This window comes from Salmo trutta, chromosome 33 (assembly GCF_901001165.1).
Source record: "Salmo trutta chromosome 33, fSalTru1.1, whole genome shotgun sequence".
In the NCBI taxonomy this organism is placed as follows: domain Eukaryota; kingdom Metazoa; phylum Chordata; class Actinopteri; order Salmoniformes; family Salmonidae; genus Salmo; species Salmo trutta.
Genome location: NC_042989.1, coordinates 37,762,177 through 37,779,986, shown reverse-complemented (window position 1 = coordinate 37,779,986; position 17,810 = coordinate 37,762,177). Strand labels below are relative to the sequence as shown.

The 17,810-nt window shown below is 41.4% G+C and overlaps 1 protein-coding gene across 1 annotated transcript in view; it reads left to right on the top strand.

Annotated features, from left to right (window-relative positions):
• The window catches only part of LOC115172165 (uncharacterized), a 103,192-nt gene extending 88,592 nt beyond the window's left edge, over positions 1 to 14,600 (top strand). The window contains exons 134-153 of the mRNA XM_029729323.1: positions 75 to 202; positions 1,411 to 1,535; positions 3,082 to 3,202; positions 5,553 to 5,765; positions 5,993 to 6,163; positions 6,372 to 6,518; positions 6,730 to 6,782; positions 7,201 to 7,333; positions 7,428 to 7,510; positions 8,396 to 8,522; positions 10,354 to 10,544; positions 10,653 to 10,743; positions 10,845 to 10,968; positions 11,130 to 11,311; positions 11,536 to 11,691; positions 11,781 to 11,914; positions 12,445 to 12,578; positions 12,818 to 12,912; positions 13,010 to 13,277; positions 13,936 to 14,600. Of these exons, the coding sequence (XP_029585183.1) occupies positions 75 to 202; positions 1,411 to 1,535; positions 3,082 to 3,202; positions 5,553 to 5,765; positions 5,993 to 6,163; positions 6,372 to 6,518; positions 6,730 to 6,782; positions 7,201 to 7,333; positions 7,428 to 7,510; positions 8,396 to 8,522; positions 10,354 to 10,544; positions 10,653 to 10,743; positions 10,845 to 10,968; positions 11,130 to 11,311; positions 11,536 to 11,691; positions 11,781 to 11,914; positions 12,445 to 12,578; positions 12,818 to 12,912; positions 13,010 to 13,277; positions 13,936 to 14,024 (2,765 nt within the window). The 3' untranslated portion in view covers positions 14,025 to 14,600. The remainder of the gene's footprint in view (positions 1 to 74; positions 203 to 1,410; positions 1,536 to 3,081; positions 3,203 to 5,552; positions 5,766 to 5,992; positions 6,164 to 6,371; positions 6,519 to 6,729; positions 6,783 to 7,200; positions 7,334 to 7,427; positions 7,511 to 8,395; positions 8,523 to 10,353; positions 10,545 to 10,652; positions 10,744 to 10,844; positions 10,969 to 11,129; positions 11,312 to 11,535; positions 11,692 to 11,780; positions 11,915 to 12,444; positions 12,579 to 12,817; positions 12,913 to 13,009; positions 13,278 to 13,935) is intronic.
• The last annotated feature ends 3,210 nt before the right edge of the window (positions 14,601 to 17,810 follow it).

Here is a 17,810-nt window from a genome sequence, read left to right as displayed (position 1 = left end):
GATGGTATCATGTAGCATGATAGTATACAAGTGCATTGACATAGGCTTGTTCTTCTTCTGTCTCTGTAACCTAGGTGGACCTAGGTGCTACAGCGCAAACGACCCAGAGCTGAACTCTACCGCCTGGTTTGTGAAAAACATCGGTGTTTTTGTGACCTACCTCTCTCTGGAGGACCTCAACACCTTTGTTACCGCGAGTCAGGTATGTCCCTGATTTAGGCTGGCTGTCATGAGGATTTGATTTGATGTGATTTAGGGCTGGGCGATTTGGCCAAAATCTCATATCCCGATGTAGGTCATTTCATATCCCAATAACGATACATATCACGATATAGCACATTTTCTGTAAATTCAATGAATAAGTAGTTTATTTAAAATGACCACATGTAAAGGCCTATATCTTATTACATTTTGAATTAAACTCATTAAATAAAAGGTACTTACTCATATTTGATTATTTCTCCTTTTATTTAGAACCTTTGTGCAAATTTTCAATTAAGCATGTAACAAAATATTAATGTATAAAATGTACAAAGATAAATAGAAAACACTTCAACTATAGTTACAAACAAAATAAATATAGGCCTAAAATATATATATTTTTGGGGGGGCTTGCCTGTTTTGCATGTTGTTTTGGCATTAATACGTGGCACATATAAATTTGCATTTGGTACCTTGGGTCGAGTGTTAACACCAAGTCACAAAACCCCCGTTTCTCGACCGTGTAAAACGGGGCCGCGTCTTTGCAGATGTAAGTTGTAAAGTCAGCTGTTATCTCCTTCCATCTTCGTGATTCTTTGCCATATGGTGTGCCGCAGGCAAAAGCCTCTTGCAACGTCTGAGTCGGGGGTTTGTTTTGAGCACTCAACTGTACTTTTTTGGGGTCTCATCCGTAGACTCTCTCCGTACTGTTTCACATGATTCTTGCGTAGGTGGTAAAAGAGGTTAGTGGTGTTTGAGCCTGTTGTCAGGACCGGCCTGTGGCATATTTTGCAGAGGATGGTTTTCTGGTCCGTGTCAGACTTTTCATACCCAAACCACGTCCATGCGACCGAAGTAGCCCCTCTTTTAGGTACGAGCTCTGTGTCTCCGTGCTCTGTGTCACGTTCACTCTCCTCCATGTTTGTTTGTGTTGCAAATTTCCTTCCACACGTGTGCAAAGCGTCGTCCAATTGACTCTAAAAATATTGCCGTAAAAGAGTGTGATTTGCGACACAACGAAATAAACGATAGAGCATAATATGAAACGATAGACATTTTTCTGTCGTCACACGATATAAATCATCATATCGCCCAGCCCTAGGCTAGATGTAATCTAAGGGGAAATACAACAATACACATTTTAACGACACATCCATTAGAAGCGTGATAAGACATTTCCTGAATAACAATGTTATCTTGTGTTTGAAGATCAATGTATTCTTGGAGAACCAGGACAATATCAAGCTCTTCAACAACACGGCTATAGCTGCTAACGTCACTTCCTACTACATCACACAGCTATACACACTGAACCCCACGTTCAACCCTCTGCAGTGAGTATCCATTTATAGTGACAGTTGTAGTAGTAGTAGTATTGGTAGTGGTGGTAATGGTGGTAGTGGTAGTAGTGGTGGTAGTAGTAGTGGTAGTAGTGGTAGTAGTAGTAGTAGTAGTGGTAGTATAAGTAGTGGTGGTAGTAGTGGTAGTAGTGGTGGTAGTGGTAGTAATGGTGGTGGTAGTAGTAGTACTAGTAGTAGTGGTAGTATAAGTAGTGGTGGTAGTAGTAGTACTAGTAGTAGTGGTGGTAGTGATAGTAGTGGTGGTAGTGGTAGTAGTGGTAGTAGTAGTAGTAGTGGTAGTAGTGGTAGTAGTAGTAGTGGTAGTAATGGTGGTAGTGGTAGTAGTGGTGGTAGTGGTAGTAGTGGTAGTGGTAGTAGTGGTAGTAGTAGTAGTGGTAGTAATGGTGGTAGTGGTAGTAGTGGTGGTAGTGGTAGTAGTGGTAGTGGTAGTGGTAGTGGTAGTAGTGGTAGTGGTAGTAGTGGTAGTAGTGGTAGTAGTGGTGGTAGTGGTAGTAGTAGTAGTGGTAGTAATGGTGGTAGTGATAGTAATGGTGGTAGTGGTAGTAGTAGTGGTAGTGGTAGTGGTAGTAGTGGTAGTAATGGTGGTAGTGATAGTAATGGTGGTAGTGGTGGTGGTAGTGATGGTAGTGATAGTAGTGGTAGTAGTAGTGGTAGTAGTAGTGGTAGTAGTGGTAGTAATGGTGGTAGTGATAGTAATGGTGGTAGTGGTGGTGGTAGTGATGGTAGTGATAGTAGTGGTAGTAGTAGTGGTAGTAGTGGTAGTGGTAGTGGTGGTAGTAGTAGTGGTAGTAGTGGTAGTGATGGTAGTGATAGTAATGGTGATAGTGGTAGTAGTGGTGGTAGTAGTGGTAGTGGTAGTAGTGGTAGTGGTAGTAGTGGTAGTAGTGGTAGTAGTAGTAGTGGTAGTAATGGTGGTAGTGATAGTAATGGTGGTAGTGGTGGTGGTAGTGATGGTAGTGGTAGTGATGGTAGTGATAGTAGTGGTAGTAGTAGTAGTGATAGTAGTGGTAGTAGTAGTAGTAGTGGTAGTGGTGGTAGTGGTAGTAGTGGTGGTAGTGGTAGTAGTAGTAGTGGTAGTAGTGGTAGTGATGGTAGTGATAGTAATGGTGATAGTGGTAGTAGTGGTGGTAGTAGTGGTAGTGGTAGTAGTGGTAGTAGTGGTAGTAGTAGTAGTGGTAGTAATGGTGGTAGTGATAGTAATGGTGGTAGTGGTGGTGGTAGTAGTAGTAGTGGTAGTGATGGTAGTGATAGTAGTGGTAGTAGTAGTAGTGGTAGTGATGGTAGTGATAGTAGTGGTAGTAGTAGTATTAGTAGTAGTGCTACGATGATCATGGTAAGGATGTTAGTAGAACTGTATAAGGAAGTAGGGATTCTAGTAATATATGTACTGTAGTGGCAGCAATAACAGCAGCTATTGTTGCAGCATTTCTCTAGTAATAACATTATGACGATAATGGTTAGAACCCAACTGAAATGACACTGTAACAATGGTTTGTCTGGATATTTTGTTTTCTTTCAGACTGCCTGGCTTCTTCCTGTGTGAGGTCCCAAGTACGGCCTATAATTCCCTGGGCCAGACAGCCAGTATGGAAATCCTGGACCGTCTGAAGCTATTCTGCAATGGAACTGAAGACCCTCAGGTACAGGATTACAAATAGAACAAAGGAACCTCAGGTACATGATTAGGAATAGAACAGAGGAACCTCAGGTACAGGATTAATAATAGAACAAGGAAAACAGACATAGTTCTGAGTTTCACATGATATGCTTATGTCCAGGGACGATTTTAGCATGTAAATCTTGTTGGGGCAAACAAAACAAATGTGGAATGCATGCCAGAAAAGCCACAACACAACACTAAACAATACATTAATTGCACTATAACGGTGACAAACGGTGCCTACAAACTGTTCGGGCCTACATAAAGCTGTCCCAACTGCAGAGTCCCAATAGCAGTCCCAACACCTTACCTTACAGTTCATTCAGCCTCATTTACTGCCTTTAAAAAAAAACACAGTTGATATGGCTGATTTGCTTAAACAAATGTGGTTTCTTCTGACAATTGAGATGTACAAACTATGGCAAAGTGGACAACAAGCGGATAAGAGGCAATCCGTAATTTCGATTAAGACCTTAATGAGCGACAGATGACGGATGTAAACGAAAGGGGGATACCTAGTCACTTGTACAACTGAATGCATTCAACTGAAATCTGAATAAGAGAGGTGCGGGGTGCCGCTTTAATCGACATCCACGTTTTCGGCACCGAGAGTAACGTGGGTTAGGTGCCTTTCTCAGGGGCAAAACGACATATATTTACGTTGTCAGCTCAGGGATTCGAACCAGCAACCTGTCAATTACTGACCCGACGCTCTAACCACTCGGCTACCTGCCACCACGTTTTTTATTTTTACTATTTGTTCTGCAATTTTGAAATGTACAGCGACAGGATTCAGAACATGGGCCGTTTTTACAAATAAACAGACAATGAAAGCTTTTACAATATTCGATGATTACATTTCTCTAAAACTGGTTATAGGCAAACAAGTACACACCGGCCACGAACAAAGTGTTTACAATACCGCGTTGGTGAAAATAGTCCAAATTATTAGGGTGAGGCACATGGGCTACTAGACAACATACACTTATTATTAATTTCTCAGCTACAATATACATATCTCCCTGGCATATTACATCATTTATGCAGCAGCATACAATACATTTTTGGGCCCACCTTGACTTGTGATGTGCTCACTTAAACATGAAGGTAGCGCGGTGGTTTTGTAATCAAACTTTGTCATCGAAGTCTGCCATTATCTGGAGTTATGGTGGGAATTCTGAAGAAAAACACAACCACTCGATTGAATAGCAGACTACTGTTACTGATTGCTTTGCACTGCTTGCAGTTAGCCACTGATTCCTTCCAAACGACTCATTGTTGAATTAGCGATTTCCAACTTGTTGTGTATTCTTTATGTGCAATGGCCGATGAGCACCGATATCTATATTTTCTCTTCATTATTTATCTTAATATGCTAAGGATTAAAAATGATTTGCTATTAGACTGTTGACTTGATTTACGATAATGACTGCTAGCTAAGACTATGAAATTAAAATGTCAATCAAAGCTACTGTAGATATAACGTGATTTGTTGTCATTCTATCTGTGGCCAATGACCTTGAGCCTTCTTGGACTGGCACTTTTAATATTTATTTAACTAAGCAAATCAGTTATTAAGAAACTCTTGTTCACAATGACAGCCAACCGGGGAAAAGTAAGTTAAAGACAGATTTTCACTTTGTCAGCTCGGGGATTCAAACTAGCAACCTTTCAGCTACAGTCCCAACGCTCTAACCACTAGACTACCTGGCACTGAACTAGGCGACCTGGCACTGAACTAGGCGACCTGGCACTGAACTAGGCGACCTGGCACTGAACTAGGCGACCTGGCACTGAACTAGGCGACCTGGCACTGAACTAGGCTACCTGGCACTGAACTAGGCTACCTGGCACTGAACTAGGCTACCTGGCACTGAACTAGACTACCTGGCACTGAACTAGACTACCTGGCACTGAACTAGGCGACCTGGCACTGAACTAGACTACCTGGCACTGAACTAGACTACCTGGCACTGAACTAGGCTGATAAACCAGTATTTTGGACCTGCCTTATTCCAGAATGCAAAAAAATAGACCATGTTTGTATGCGGATTTAATAACTCAATTATTATATGATTTTTTTTTTCATTGTTTGCAAACTGATGTGTGACACGTATTAATGCTAAAATAACAAGCAAAACAGGCTAGCCTGTCGTAATCATAAATTCATCAACCCTATTTAGTGGTTGACTCAGTGTGACAACCGGGTCACAGTGGATGTTGATTCAAATGGGGGATGACATGGGTAATTATGGCTTAACCAAATCGTAAGCTTTTGTGTTTGCATTCTGTTTTGTTTAAAGACTAAACTACTTTTTTTCCCCCCGCAGGTATCTGCTGCACTGGTGGCTAATATCCAAACTATCACGGCCAGCACCCTAGTAACCATTGGGAACAGCAGCACTGGCCTGACGACCACCCAGATATCCTCCATCTCTTCCTCGGTACTTGTGTCGTCCCTGGAAACACTCGGCTCTGTGAGCGGCTGGAACCTGGGCCAGGCTAGTGCAGTCATCCAGAGCATCATTACCGGAGGCTTCCCGGTGAGGGCGCCATCTTCTCTTGAATCAGAGAATCATAGCTGCTTCAATAATCCTTTTGAGTACTTTCATTTCTGGCGTAACAAGCCAGCTATTTTATAATTCCATGTTCTGCTGTATAGTTAGGATCAAAGTCTGTTTGATTAAGATAAAATATATATATTTTTTAAATGAACTTGGATAATCATACTTGAATGAGCCTGATCAGAGTAATACTATTTGATTGACAGATCGACACTGCCTCGTCGCTGATTTCGTTGGGCACACTCATTGCGGGCATTCCGTCAGCGGCGATAGCGAGCATCCCAGCCACTGAGCTGTTGACAGCATCCCAGAGCTCTGTGTTTGTCACCAACATGCTGGCTGCCCCACAGATTGTACAGGAAACCTACGTCAACAAGGTACCAGGTGTATCTGACAATGTTGTATTGGCTACAGTTATTTTTTATTTTTTTATTTATTTGTTACAGTTTGTGGGTCACACTGAAATATGAAAAAGTATGCACATTGTCAAAATACTATATTTGCCCCTAAATTCTACAGCATGATGAAGAGCCATGTTGTTTGTTCTAACAAAATGGTTGTCTTTCCATTGTCATTCCTTATTAGATAATCACCATCAACCAAAGCCCCAACGCGTTGGTTGCGAACGTACCTGATGCCATGGCCACACTGATCCCCAGGGCTCTCCTGACCTTCTCTCAGGAGCCTGTGGACGTACAGGCTATTAACAGAAAGACATGGAAGCAAGAGCAGGTTAGTGTCTTGTCATCATTTATGAACAGGCCTTCCCTATAAGCACAAGACGTTGAAAAGACGTTGAAAAAAAGCCGTAGGAAACAACATATTTTCATTGTTTTCTTCTCACTGGGTTTATTCATTCCTAGCAGGTTTCACATTAACAATTTATGCATTTGGCGTATATAACTGTCATTACCAAGACTCTTACCTTGTCTTTGTCTTGTAGGCTGTTTTATTCTTCGGGAACGTAGCGAGCAATGCAAGCATCGACTCGGAGGAGTAAGTTATGAATTAGTTAACATGACATAAACAAACCCAGATCAACTGTCCTATTGTGTCTTTCTGTCCTTCTACTTCCTGTTATGTTATCTCTCTCTCCTCTTAGTCTCTGTCCTCTTAGTCTCTGTCCTCTTAGTCTCTCTCCTCTTATAGTCTCTTCTCCTTTTAGTCTCTCTCCTCTTACAAACAGTCTCTCTCCTCTTACAGTCTCTCTCTTCTTACAAACAGGCTTTGTCCTCTTACAGTCTCTCTCCTCTTACAAACAGTCTCTCTCCTCTTACAGTCTCTCTCCGCTTACAGTCTCTCTCCTCTTACAGTCTCTCTCCTCTAACAAACAGTCTCTCTCCTCTTACAAACAGTCTCTCTCCTCTTACAAACAGTCTCTCTCCTCTTACAGTCTCTCTCCTCTTACAAACAGGCTCTCTCCATCCGTGTTGCAAGGGTTTACATGTACATCAGCACAGCCCATGACAACCGAAACGGTGCACAGCCTGGTTCATGCCTGCAGACCGAGGATCTCTAGGGAGAAAGTGGTGCTGAAAGAAACACAGGTCTGTGAGACATGAAGATGTCAGAGTTATGATGATGATGATGATGATAGCTAATACATCTCACACATGATTACCTCTTTTCTTTTTTCCACAGTTGACCTGCATGTACAATTTACAGAAAGACAACCTCTCCCAGAATTTTACAGACTATCCCTCAGACATGCTACTATATTACAAGTAAGTCTAATCGTGATAATTATGTTATCGTGTTAATTATGTAATCATGTTTTTATTTAAACCTGTTAATTGTCTATCCTGTTAAAGCTGCAATATGTAACCTTTTGGGAAAACCAAACAAATTCACATATAGAATTGTCTGTTATAGATCTGTCATTCTCGTTGAACGCAAGTCTAAGATGCTGTCGATATGTTCTATGTGTGCTATTTCTATGCTCCCGTTCTTAAACGTCGTTTTTTGCTTCTTTTACTTAAGGTTTTGTACACCAGTTGAAATACAATATTTTGGGTTATTGAAAAGATATTTCACAGCAGTTTAGATGATACAATAATTCTCTACACTATATTTACATTTTAGTTGTTTAGCAGATGCTCTTATCCAGAGCGATTTACAGTAGTGAGTGCATACATTTTCATACTGTTTTTTCATACTGGTCCCCTGTGGGAATTGAACCCACAACCCTGGCTTTGCAAGTGCCGTGCTCTATCAAGTGATACACACTGGACAATACATGCTTGTGTTGTCACATAAACTGAAATTAGGAAAACTATTCTAATTTTAGCAAGCAGGATATGGCGGAGCGATTTCTGAGTAGTGCATCTTTAATTATCTAATCCTGTTCATGATCTAATCCTGTTCATGATCTAATCCTTTTCATGATTTTAACATTCAAATACTATACAATAATCCAGACAATAATATAAAGAAAGTACTTCCTGGTATTTCAGAAAGCATTTTAGTTCAGAAAAAAACTACCAGGAAATATAATCGGATTTTATAATCCTGTTGATGCTTCATATGAGTGATGTGTAGATCAATGGGTTTAGGGAATATTTCCTTAGCTAATTTGTATTAATCTGTAATAATTGTTAATTTCATTCCAGCTATGCAAAGGTTGAAAAAAGGAATTGCAGGTCCTACTTCAACGCGGCAGGTTCTGCAGACTTCTCTGTCCTCTCCAGCGTGCTGAACAAGGATGAAATGCTACTGGACAATGCAAAAAGCTGCTTGGTGAGTGGCTGCAGAGTTGTGTCCTTCATCTATAGATACACTATATATACAAAAGTATGTGGACACCCCTTCAAATTAGTGGATTCAGCTATTTCAGCCACAACCGTTGCTAACTGGCGTATACAATCGAGCACACAGCCATGCAATCTCCATAGAAAAAACACTGGCAGTAGAATGGCTCGTACTAAAGAGCTCAATGCCTTTCAACGAGGCACTGTAATAGGATGCCACCTTTTCAACAAGTCAGTTTGTCAAATTTCTGCCTTGCTAGAGCTGCCCCGGTCAACTGTAAGTGCTGTTATTATGAAGTTGAAACATCTAGGAGCAACAACGGCTCAGCTGCGAAGTGGTAGGCCACACAAGCTCACAGAACAGGACCGCAGAGTGCTGTCCTTAGTTGCAACAGTCACTACCGAGTTCCAAACTGCCTCTGGAACCGACGTCAGCACAAGAACAGGAGCTTCATGAAATGGGTTTCCATGGCCAAGCAGCCACACACAAGCCTAAGATCACCATGCACAATGCCAAGCGTTGGCTGCAGTGGTGTAAAGCTTGCCGTCATTGGACTGGAGCAGTGGAAACATGTTCTCTGAAGTGATGAATCACGCTTCACCATCTGGCAGTCCGACGACAAATCTGGGTTTGGTGTATTCCAGGAGAACGCTACCTGTCCCAATGCATAGTGCCAACTGTAAAGTTTGGTGGAGGTATAATGGTCTGGGGCTGTTTTTCGTGGCCTCTTAGTTCCAGTGAAGGGAAATCTTAATGCCACAACATACAATGACATTCTAGATTATTCTGTGCTTCCAACTTTGTGGCATCAGTTTGGGGAAGGCCTTTTCCTGTTTCAGCATGACAATGCCCCCGTGCACAAACAGAGATCCATACAGAAATGGTTTGTCAAGATCAATGTGGAAGAACTTGACTGGCCTTCACAGAGCCCTGACCTCAACCACGCCGACTGCGAGCCAGGCCCAATCGCCCAACATCAGAGCCCGACCTCACTAATGCTCTTGTGCCCGCAGCAATGTTCCAACATCTAGTGGAAAGCCTTCCCAGAAGAGTGGAGGCTGTTATAGCAGCACAGGGGGGACCAACTCCATATTAATGCCCATGATTTTGGAATGAGATGTTTGACGAGCGGGTGTCCACATACTTTTGTAGTGTATCTCCTGTGACTTTTTTAAGAAGTGCAGTGGCGCAGGAAGTGACTCCTAACAGTACATACCCAGACCCCTCAGCTAAGTTAGATAACAGTCCAAAGCTTTAATAAAACATTGATGGAATGTTGGAATGCAGTAACCGGTAAACATGTTTCATTATTAGCGTCTTAGCGTTTCTACGTTACCATAGTAGCATGAGTCAGAAAAGTCTGGTTCTCTTAAACCAGCAACAACACTATCATACCAAGACCAGAACTATCACTCCTTCAGTTCAATTTTTTGCTATGGAATTTTAGTTTCCCTAGCCAAAGCTATAGCCAATTACAATTACAGAATGTTGGAAAAGGTGTGGTTTCCCTAGGCAAAGCTATAGGTCAATTACAATTACAGAATGTTGGAAAAGTTGTGGTTTCCCTAGGCAAAGCTATAGGTCAATTACAATTACAGAATGTTGGAAAAGGTGTGGTTTCCCTAGGCAAAGCTATAGGTCAATTACAATTACAGAATGTTGGAAAAGTTGTGGTTTCCCTAGGCAAAGCTATAGCCAATTACAATTACAGAATGTTGGAAAAGTTGGGAGGTCAACAACGTTTTATAGAAACATATGATTCAAATGAATCACCTCTAATTCATTTCATTAACACATCACTTTGTTGTGTAATTTCTAGGGAATTAGTGAAGTGAGTCTTAGCAAAAACAATGTGGAGGTGCTGGGAAACATGGTGTGCACTATGGAAGGCTCCTACATCCAAAACTCTGACCCTTTCATTCTGGAGAAACTGAAGAACTGCAAGGACTTCACCGAAGCTCAGGTCACTGCCATGGAAACGCTCCTAATTTCAGGGACGACACAGTATGGGTATGTGAATGAGAACTTTTGTGAACAAAGTTCGTTTTGATTTTGATTAAATCACAGAAGTTGTACATGCAATAACAATACAATTTACAACATGAACTTGGTTTTCAGAAAAACGACTACATGGAATCAACAAACGTTGGAAGACCTTGGAACCCTGCCACTGTATCTGACCCAAAACTTCTGGAGCATGTTCACAACAGTACGTTTATGTTTTACAATTTTTTTCTATTTACGCCTTTAAATTATCTTCGTAAAAGGGTGCAAATTATTGATCTAAAATGTTTGGTTTGGTATTCACAGGAGGTGAAAGGGAAGTTCCTCAAGTCCTTTATGCCCCAGCTGAGGAAGCAGGAAACAGTGAAGAGGAAGCTGAAGACACTGTTCATGCAGATCAACTCACTCAGCAGATCCAAGCGAGGAGCAGGTAAACCCACTATGCGCTAAATCATCTTGGAGAAACATCTTAGACAATGATACATTTGCTATGAGATTTTCATGAGTAGCATACTTGCATACTGGTCTGGTGTCTATGTGGGTGTACGTATGTGTAACTTCTCTTTCTCACCATTGGTTGCTTTTCAAAAGGATGCATCACTGGCAACATTACCCAGTCGGTCATCGCAGACACCTCGTTCCCCTTTGGCTATGACATGACCCAGTTTGACCTCTGTCTGGACACCAGCGTTCTGAAAGACAATCTGGCCGCTGTCACTAAACAAGTCGACGATAACAACTTCCAGAAGATCATTTTAGTCAAACTAAACCAGGTAATGATGACATCAAAATGGCCGTCTGACATTTGTTTCTTTGACTCCCAGAATGGAATGGAAAATTATTGTATTCATAACAGGGTAGTGGCTGTGCATAGATATGAGAAGGGATAGGTACGAGAATGTCATTACTCTCGGAAGACCAGTCCGAATTATTGAATCGTTAGATCAAATGAGTGGAGGACCATAATCATAATAAATGCAAAAATTGTGTTCCACAGGCTTATCCATCTGGAATTGTTGACGAGCAGCTTAGGGTGCTGGGCTCTGTGTCGCGTGTGGCCACTCTTGATGACATCACAAAGTGGAGCATCACCAAAATCGACACACTGTCAGCACTGATGGCCTTTGGTGATGGTCCATGGGAAACAGCGAAGGTATATTATGGAAAGAGACGTTTGTACTTTGTACTTTTTTTGTATGTAGCTTTTCTCTAATACAGGTCTCTTTCTGTTGATGCATTCAGAGTAAGGCAATCATCACAACCTACTTGAACACGTCAGGTAACTCTTTGGGGAGCTCTGAGTTAAATGCCATTGGTGCTAATCTGTGTTCTCTGGACGTGAGCGTACTGAAGACCATCACGTCAAGCAGTCTGAAGTGAGTATATCTGACCTGCTCAGCAAAAAACTGCTAATGAATTATTTCACAGTTCCATTTACCAACTCATGGATAACAATGAGACAATATGTCAGCTAAACTGTAGTACTGGATAACAATGAGACAATATGTCAGCTAAACTGTAGTCCTGGGTAACAATGAGACAATATGTCAGCTAAACTGTAGTCCTGGGTAACAGAGACAATATGTCAGCTAAACTGTAGTCCTGGGTAACAGAGACAATATGTCAGCTAAACTGTAGTCCTGGGTAACAGAGACAATATGTCAGCTAAACTGTAGTCCTGGGTAACAATGAGACAATATGTCAGCTAAACTGTAGTCCTGGGAAACAATAAGACAATATGTCAGCTAAACTGTAGTCATGAAAACAATATCTCAGCTAAACTGTAGTCCTGGGAAACAATAAGACAATATGTCAGCTAAACTGTAGTCATGAAAACAATATCTCAGTGAAACTGTAGTCCTGGGTAACAATAACAGTTTTTTGCATTTCTCATTTATCTTCTAAGAAATGCCAATTCCCTGGATGTGACCTCTTGCTCCACTGAACAGAAGAGGGCTGTATACGACATCAGCAAGAGTTCTTTTAGCTCACAGCGTATCTCTAATCCAACATATTACCAACTCATCAGCCCCTACCTAGGTAAACACACACACACACACACACACACACCAGATCTGAGTATTTGCTTTTTTTCCACTTACTTTTGGTGCGCTTGATTTAGCTTGCCTGGGGGGCCGGGTGGGCAGGGTTTGTTCTGTTGGGACTATCCCAATGGTTCCATTGCACAGGAAAACTAAATGGGTAAAGCTAATGGAGTATGACAATCTGAGGTACTCTATTCAGTTCTTGCTGAAAGTGTGCATTCCCCTTTGTGCCAGGTGGTGCACCCATTGAAGACATAAGGAACCTCGCAGCTCAGAATGTGAACATGGACATCGCCGTCTTCAAAGGTCTTGAGAGCACTGTAATTCCTGTAAGTATGAGATAGCTCTGGACCTGTTCTACCTGCTGCTACAATGTAAATACAGGAAACCTGTTTCATCTGTTCTTTATTTATTCATTTAACTCAGAGTCTAACCGTGAGCGAGGTGAAAGGACTTCTGGGTGCTAACGTGGATGATCTGAAGACATTTGAGAATGACACGGTTGTTCATGCGTGGTTAGTCGCGCAGCCTCAATCTGATCTGGACATGCTGCGGCTGGGTCTGACTGGAGGTAAAGCAGCTTCCACTGTGGCGGTGCCAACAGCGGTGGTCCCCCTCAACACAACCACCACCACCACCACGCCAGCACAAACCGCTGTCACAGCCAAGCCAACACCAATCACCTCAACTCAGAGTAAGGAAAAATGGACCACCCACACACCAACTCTTTACATTACATAAAGGCATTATTCGTGATGAATCCTTAAGGGGCAATCTGCAGTTCCTATTTAGGAGTATTTTTATACTCCGAAATTAATTATATTTATCCATTGATTCTTGAAGAATATCAATTAGAAATGCCTCGTGAGCTCAGTTCAACTGTCACACTCCATGAGGACCTAAAATATAAGCTTGTTTTGCTCCAATATTTGTAAATATTGTAAATGTAAACAAACACTGTTATAGCCTCATAACATGGTTAAAACAATAAGTTTGATATCATGGATGGTCAGTCCTTGCATCCATAGCTCTGTCTATGAATTTGAGAGTGGTTACATTTCTTCATGGCCCATCCCAGAACAGAGGCGAGGTGTCGTCTCGTTGTTATTGTTTCAACTAAGGAATTCCCCTTTAAAGACTACTGATATAATTATCTTCTAACAAGTCCACTATAAGTTCTTGTCACTGCTAATAATTTTCTGTTAGAACATATAAAAAGGTGAGAGTGGACATTAACATTAACTGAATAATGTATTAAAGTGTTACAGGGTAATTACATAGGATAAATTACACAGGATAATTCCATTGCTGGGAACTCTATTAAAGTGTCTCAAAATGATTTTACCTCTCAGGTGGTGTTGGAGGAGCACATCCTGTGAAGGACCTGGGAGCCATCTCTCTCTGTCTGGCACTGGTCACCGTCATGCTGCAGATGATGTGAGACGAGATGATGAGACCATAGTGTTGGGCCAAGCATCTTCTAAAACTAACAGCGACAACCTGTTTTTCTTTTACAATTGTTGAATCGTCTTGTACTACTTATATAACCAAGTTTACAAATATGTTATTTAGCCAATCACGTTTTAATCATTTATTGTTTATCATTCTTGTTTAGCATCACTCTTGTACGTAATTATCACAAGTATCTGTCTATATATGTGTTCTTATTGGAACATTGCATAAGATTGCACATTTACATGTTTACATATTTAAATGATCTGTTGTCAAGGAATGTAAAATTAATGAAGTATGTACACCTGTCCTTGTACTTAGGCCACAAATATAACCTATGTAAAGTTAGGGCTCTATTCAGTCACTATCGCTGCCCAATAGAAATATAAAGGTACATTCTGATTGAGCTAAAATATGCAGTGTTTACCGCGAATGCAGTCTCTGCTAACGCGAGAGCATTGCCTTTAAATTTGAATCACGCTGTAATACCGAACTTCCACGATATGGATTAAATAGAGCCCTTTATTTATATTTTTCTTCAAATTAATAAAATGCAAATATACCATCGGTGCTCAGCTCACATTATTGGATAGTAAAGTGTTGAAACATAATACAATAATACATTTCTGTATAGCACACTTCACTGTTACGCAGTCTGTTCTGCTTGCAGTACTTCAGGTAAGCCACATGGTGACAGTGTAGTATATTCTGAATAGTTCTGAACAGTGAACAGAAGTAGTATTGAATAAGGAGAAGATGAATGAAGGAATAGCACCAGTGGTGTAAAGTATTTTAAGTAAAAATACTTTAAACTACTACTTAAGTAGATTTTTGGGGTATCTTTACTTTACTATTTTATATTTTTGACAAGTTTTGCTTTTACTTTACTACATTCCGAAAGGAAATATTGTACTTTTTACTCCATATATTTTCCCTGACAACCAAGAGTACTCGATACATTTTGAATGCTTAGCAGGACAGGAAAATAGCCAAATTCACACACTTATCAAGAGATTACGTGGTCCTCTGTTCTGGCGGACTCACTAAACATAGTGTATGAGTGTTGGAGTGTGACCCTGGCTATCTGAAACATGTTAAAACAAAAAAAATGGTGCCGTCTGCTTTGCTTAATATAAGGAATTTAAAATTATTTTAACTTTTCCTTTCAATACTTATGTATATTTCAGTGATTACATTTACTTTTGATGAAGTATATTTAAAATCAAACACTTTTACTCAAGTAGTATTTTACTGGCTGACTTTCAATTCTATTTATGTAACTTTCCCTTAACGTATCTTAATTTTACTCAAGTATGACAATTAGGTACTTTTTCCACCACTGGAATAGAACATGTGCTGTGTATGCTGGATGGAAGACTGATGTCAACGTCTGACCCTCATAGAAAAACACTAGGTTCAATCTGATTCCTGATGCATAGAAGTTTTCTCTACTACGTGAGATGTATCATATTGTACTCTGTTATGTGAACAAACGACGGCACCTGATTTGTTCTGCACTTAAACCAAGAATTAAGAAAATAAACAAAAACATGAATAAATCCCCACATGGATACGGTATATAGAAAAGTAAATGTAAAGTACCAGGATGTAACCTGTAATGTTTTATAGCCTATAAACCAGTCCATTTACAGAGCAGTGTCATTTACTCACAACCCATCTTGATCACTGTCTTTAAACTGCAGCAGCTTTAAATCATTTACATTTTAATCATATAGCAGACGCTCTCATCCAGATCGACTTTATAGTTGGTGCATCCATGTTAAGATGGCTCGGTAACACAACACACATCACAGTCATAGTAAGACCATTTTCCCTCAATTAAGTAACTATCAGCAAAGTCAGAAGTAGTAAGACAAGCGTTAGTGCAAAGAAGGGGCTGTGGGATTAATCAAGATACTCTTTATCAAGTTGAAGTGCAATGAAATACCCAGGAAAATGTAGGGTTTGTCCAGCAAAGCACCACCGTAGCACTTTTTCTAATCTTACGATTCTAATTGAAGTCTTCTGACAATCCCCTTTGGTCTGTAGTTTATGCATACATAGTGATGTACATCCACTGAAAAAGGAATACAAAACTGTGTTGAGATTTGAGTAATAACAAAATTCATTAGTCATATAAAATTGAAACAGTGAAATGACATCTTAACATATTGAAGTTGCTCTGGATAACTGCATATCAGACAGTTTAATCCAGCAGACAGTGTAATCACGTACTTGTTGGGTGCCCGTTTAGATAAGAAAATACTGCCTAAACACAAGTGACCTTTGGTTAACATAGAGTTTTATGATGTCTGACATCAAAAGAAGCAAGGCTTTAGGGCATTAGGCTTTTATTCCAGCCGAGCGCAGCCCAGCACTAACACACCTGATTCAAATGTTCAACCAATCATAGTCTTTAGTCTGGGTAATGATTCACTGAATCAGGTGTGTTACTGCAGGGTTGGAGAGAAAGACTTCACAACTAGTACTGCAGGGCTGGAGATAAAGCCTTCACAACTAGTACTGCAGGGCTGGAGCTAAAGCCTACACAACTAATACTGCAGGGTTGGAGAGAAAGACTTCACAACTAGTACTGCAGGGCTGGAGATAAAGCCTGCACAACTAATACTGCAGGGCTGGAGATAAAGCCTCCACTACTAGTACTACAGGGCTGGAGATAAAGCCTCCACAACTAGTACTGCAGGGCTGGAGATAAAGCCTGCACAACTAGTACTGCAGGGCTGGAGATAAAGCCTGCACAACTAGTATTGCAGGGCTGGAGATAAAGCCTGCACAACTAGTACTGCAGGGCTGGAGATAAAGCCTGCACAACTAGTACTGCAGGGCTGGAGATAAAGCCTGCACAACAAGTACTGCAGGGCTGGAGATAAAGCCTGCACAACTAGTACTGCAGGGCTGGAGATAAAGCCTGCACTACTAGTACTACAGGGCTGGAGATAAAGCCTGCACAACTAGTACTGCAGGGCTGGAGATAAAGCCTGCACAACTAGTACTGCAGGGCTGGAGATAAAGCCTGCACAACTAGTACTGCAGGGCTGGAGATAAAGCCTGCACAACTAGTACTGCAGGGCTGGAGATAAAGCCTGCACAACAAGTACTGCAGGGCTAGAGATAAAGCCTGCACAACTAGTACTGCAGGGCTGGAGATAAAGCCTGCACTACTAGTACTGCCGGGCCAGAGTTGAAAACTCCTGATATATTATGAACTGGTCTTTACCTCATTGTCTCGAAGAGATATGGCCCCTCCATTATTGAGTTCTCTGAATATTTCTGTTGAGAGGAGCATGAATGTCATTTTTTGCTATTTAGATTAAACAGACAAACTAAGTCATTTAACAAAAGTGGTCCAACTTCATTTCAGTTGTGGACAACCCGTAGGGCGAGGCGCAGAGCGATCCGGCCGGAGACGGTGGAACTCCCGCTGCATTGAAGGGTCCGACACATCCTCCACCGGAACCCAGCACCTCTCCTCCGGACCGTACCCCTCCCATTCCACGAGGTATTGAAGGCCCCTCGACCCACGTCTCGAATCCAGGATGGACCGCACGGAGTATGCCGGGGCCCCCTCGATGTCCAGAGGGGGCGGAGGAACCTCCCGTACCTCAGACTCCTGGAGCGGACCAACCACCACCGGCCTGAGGAGAGACACATGGAAGGAAGGGTTTATTTGGTAGTCGGGGGGGAAGCTGTAACCTGTAACACACCTCGTTCACGCTCCTCAGAACTTTAAACGACCCTACAAACCACGGACCCA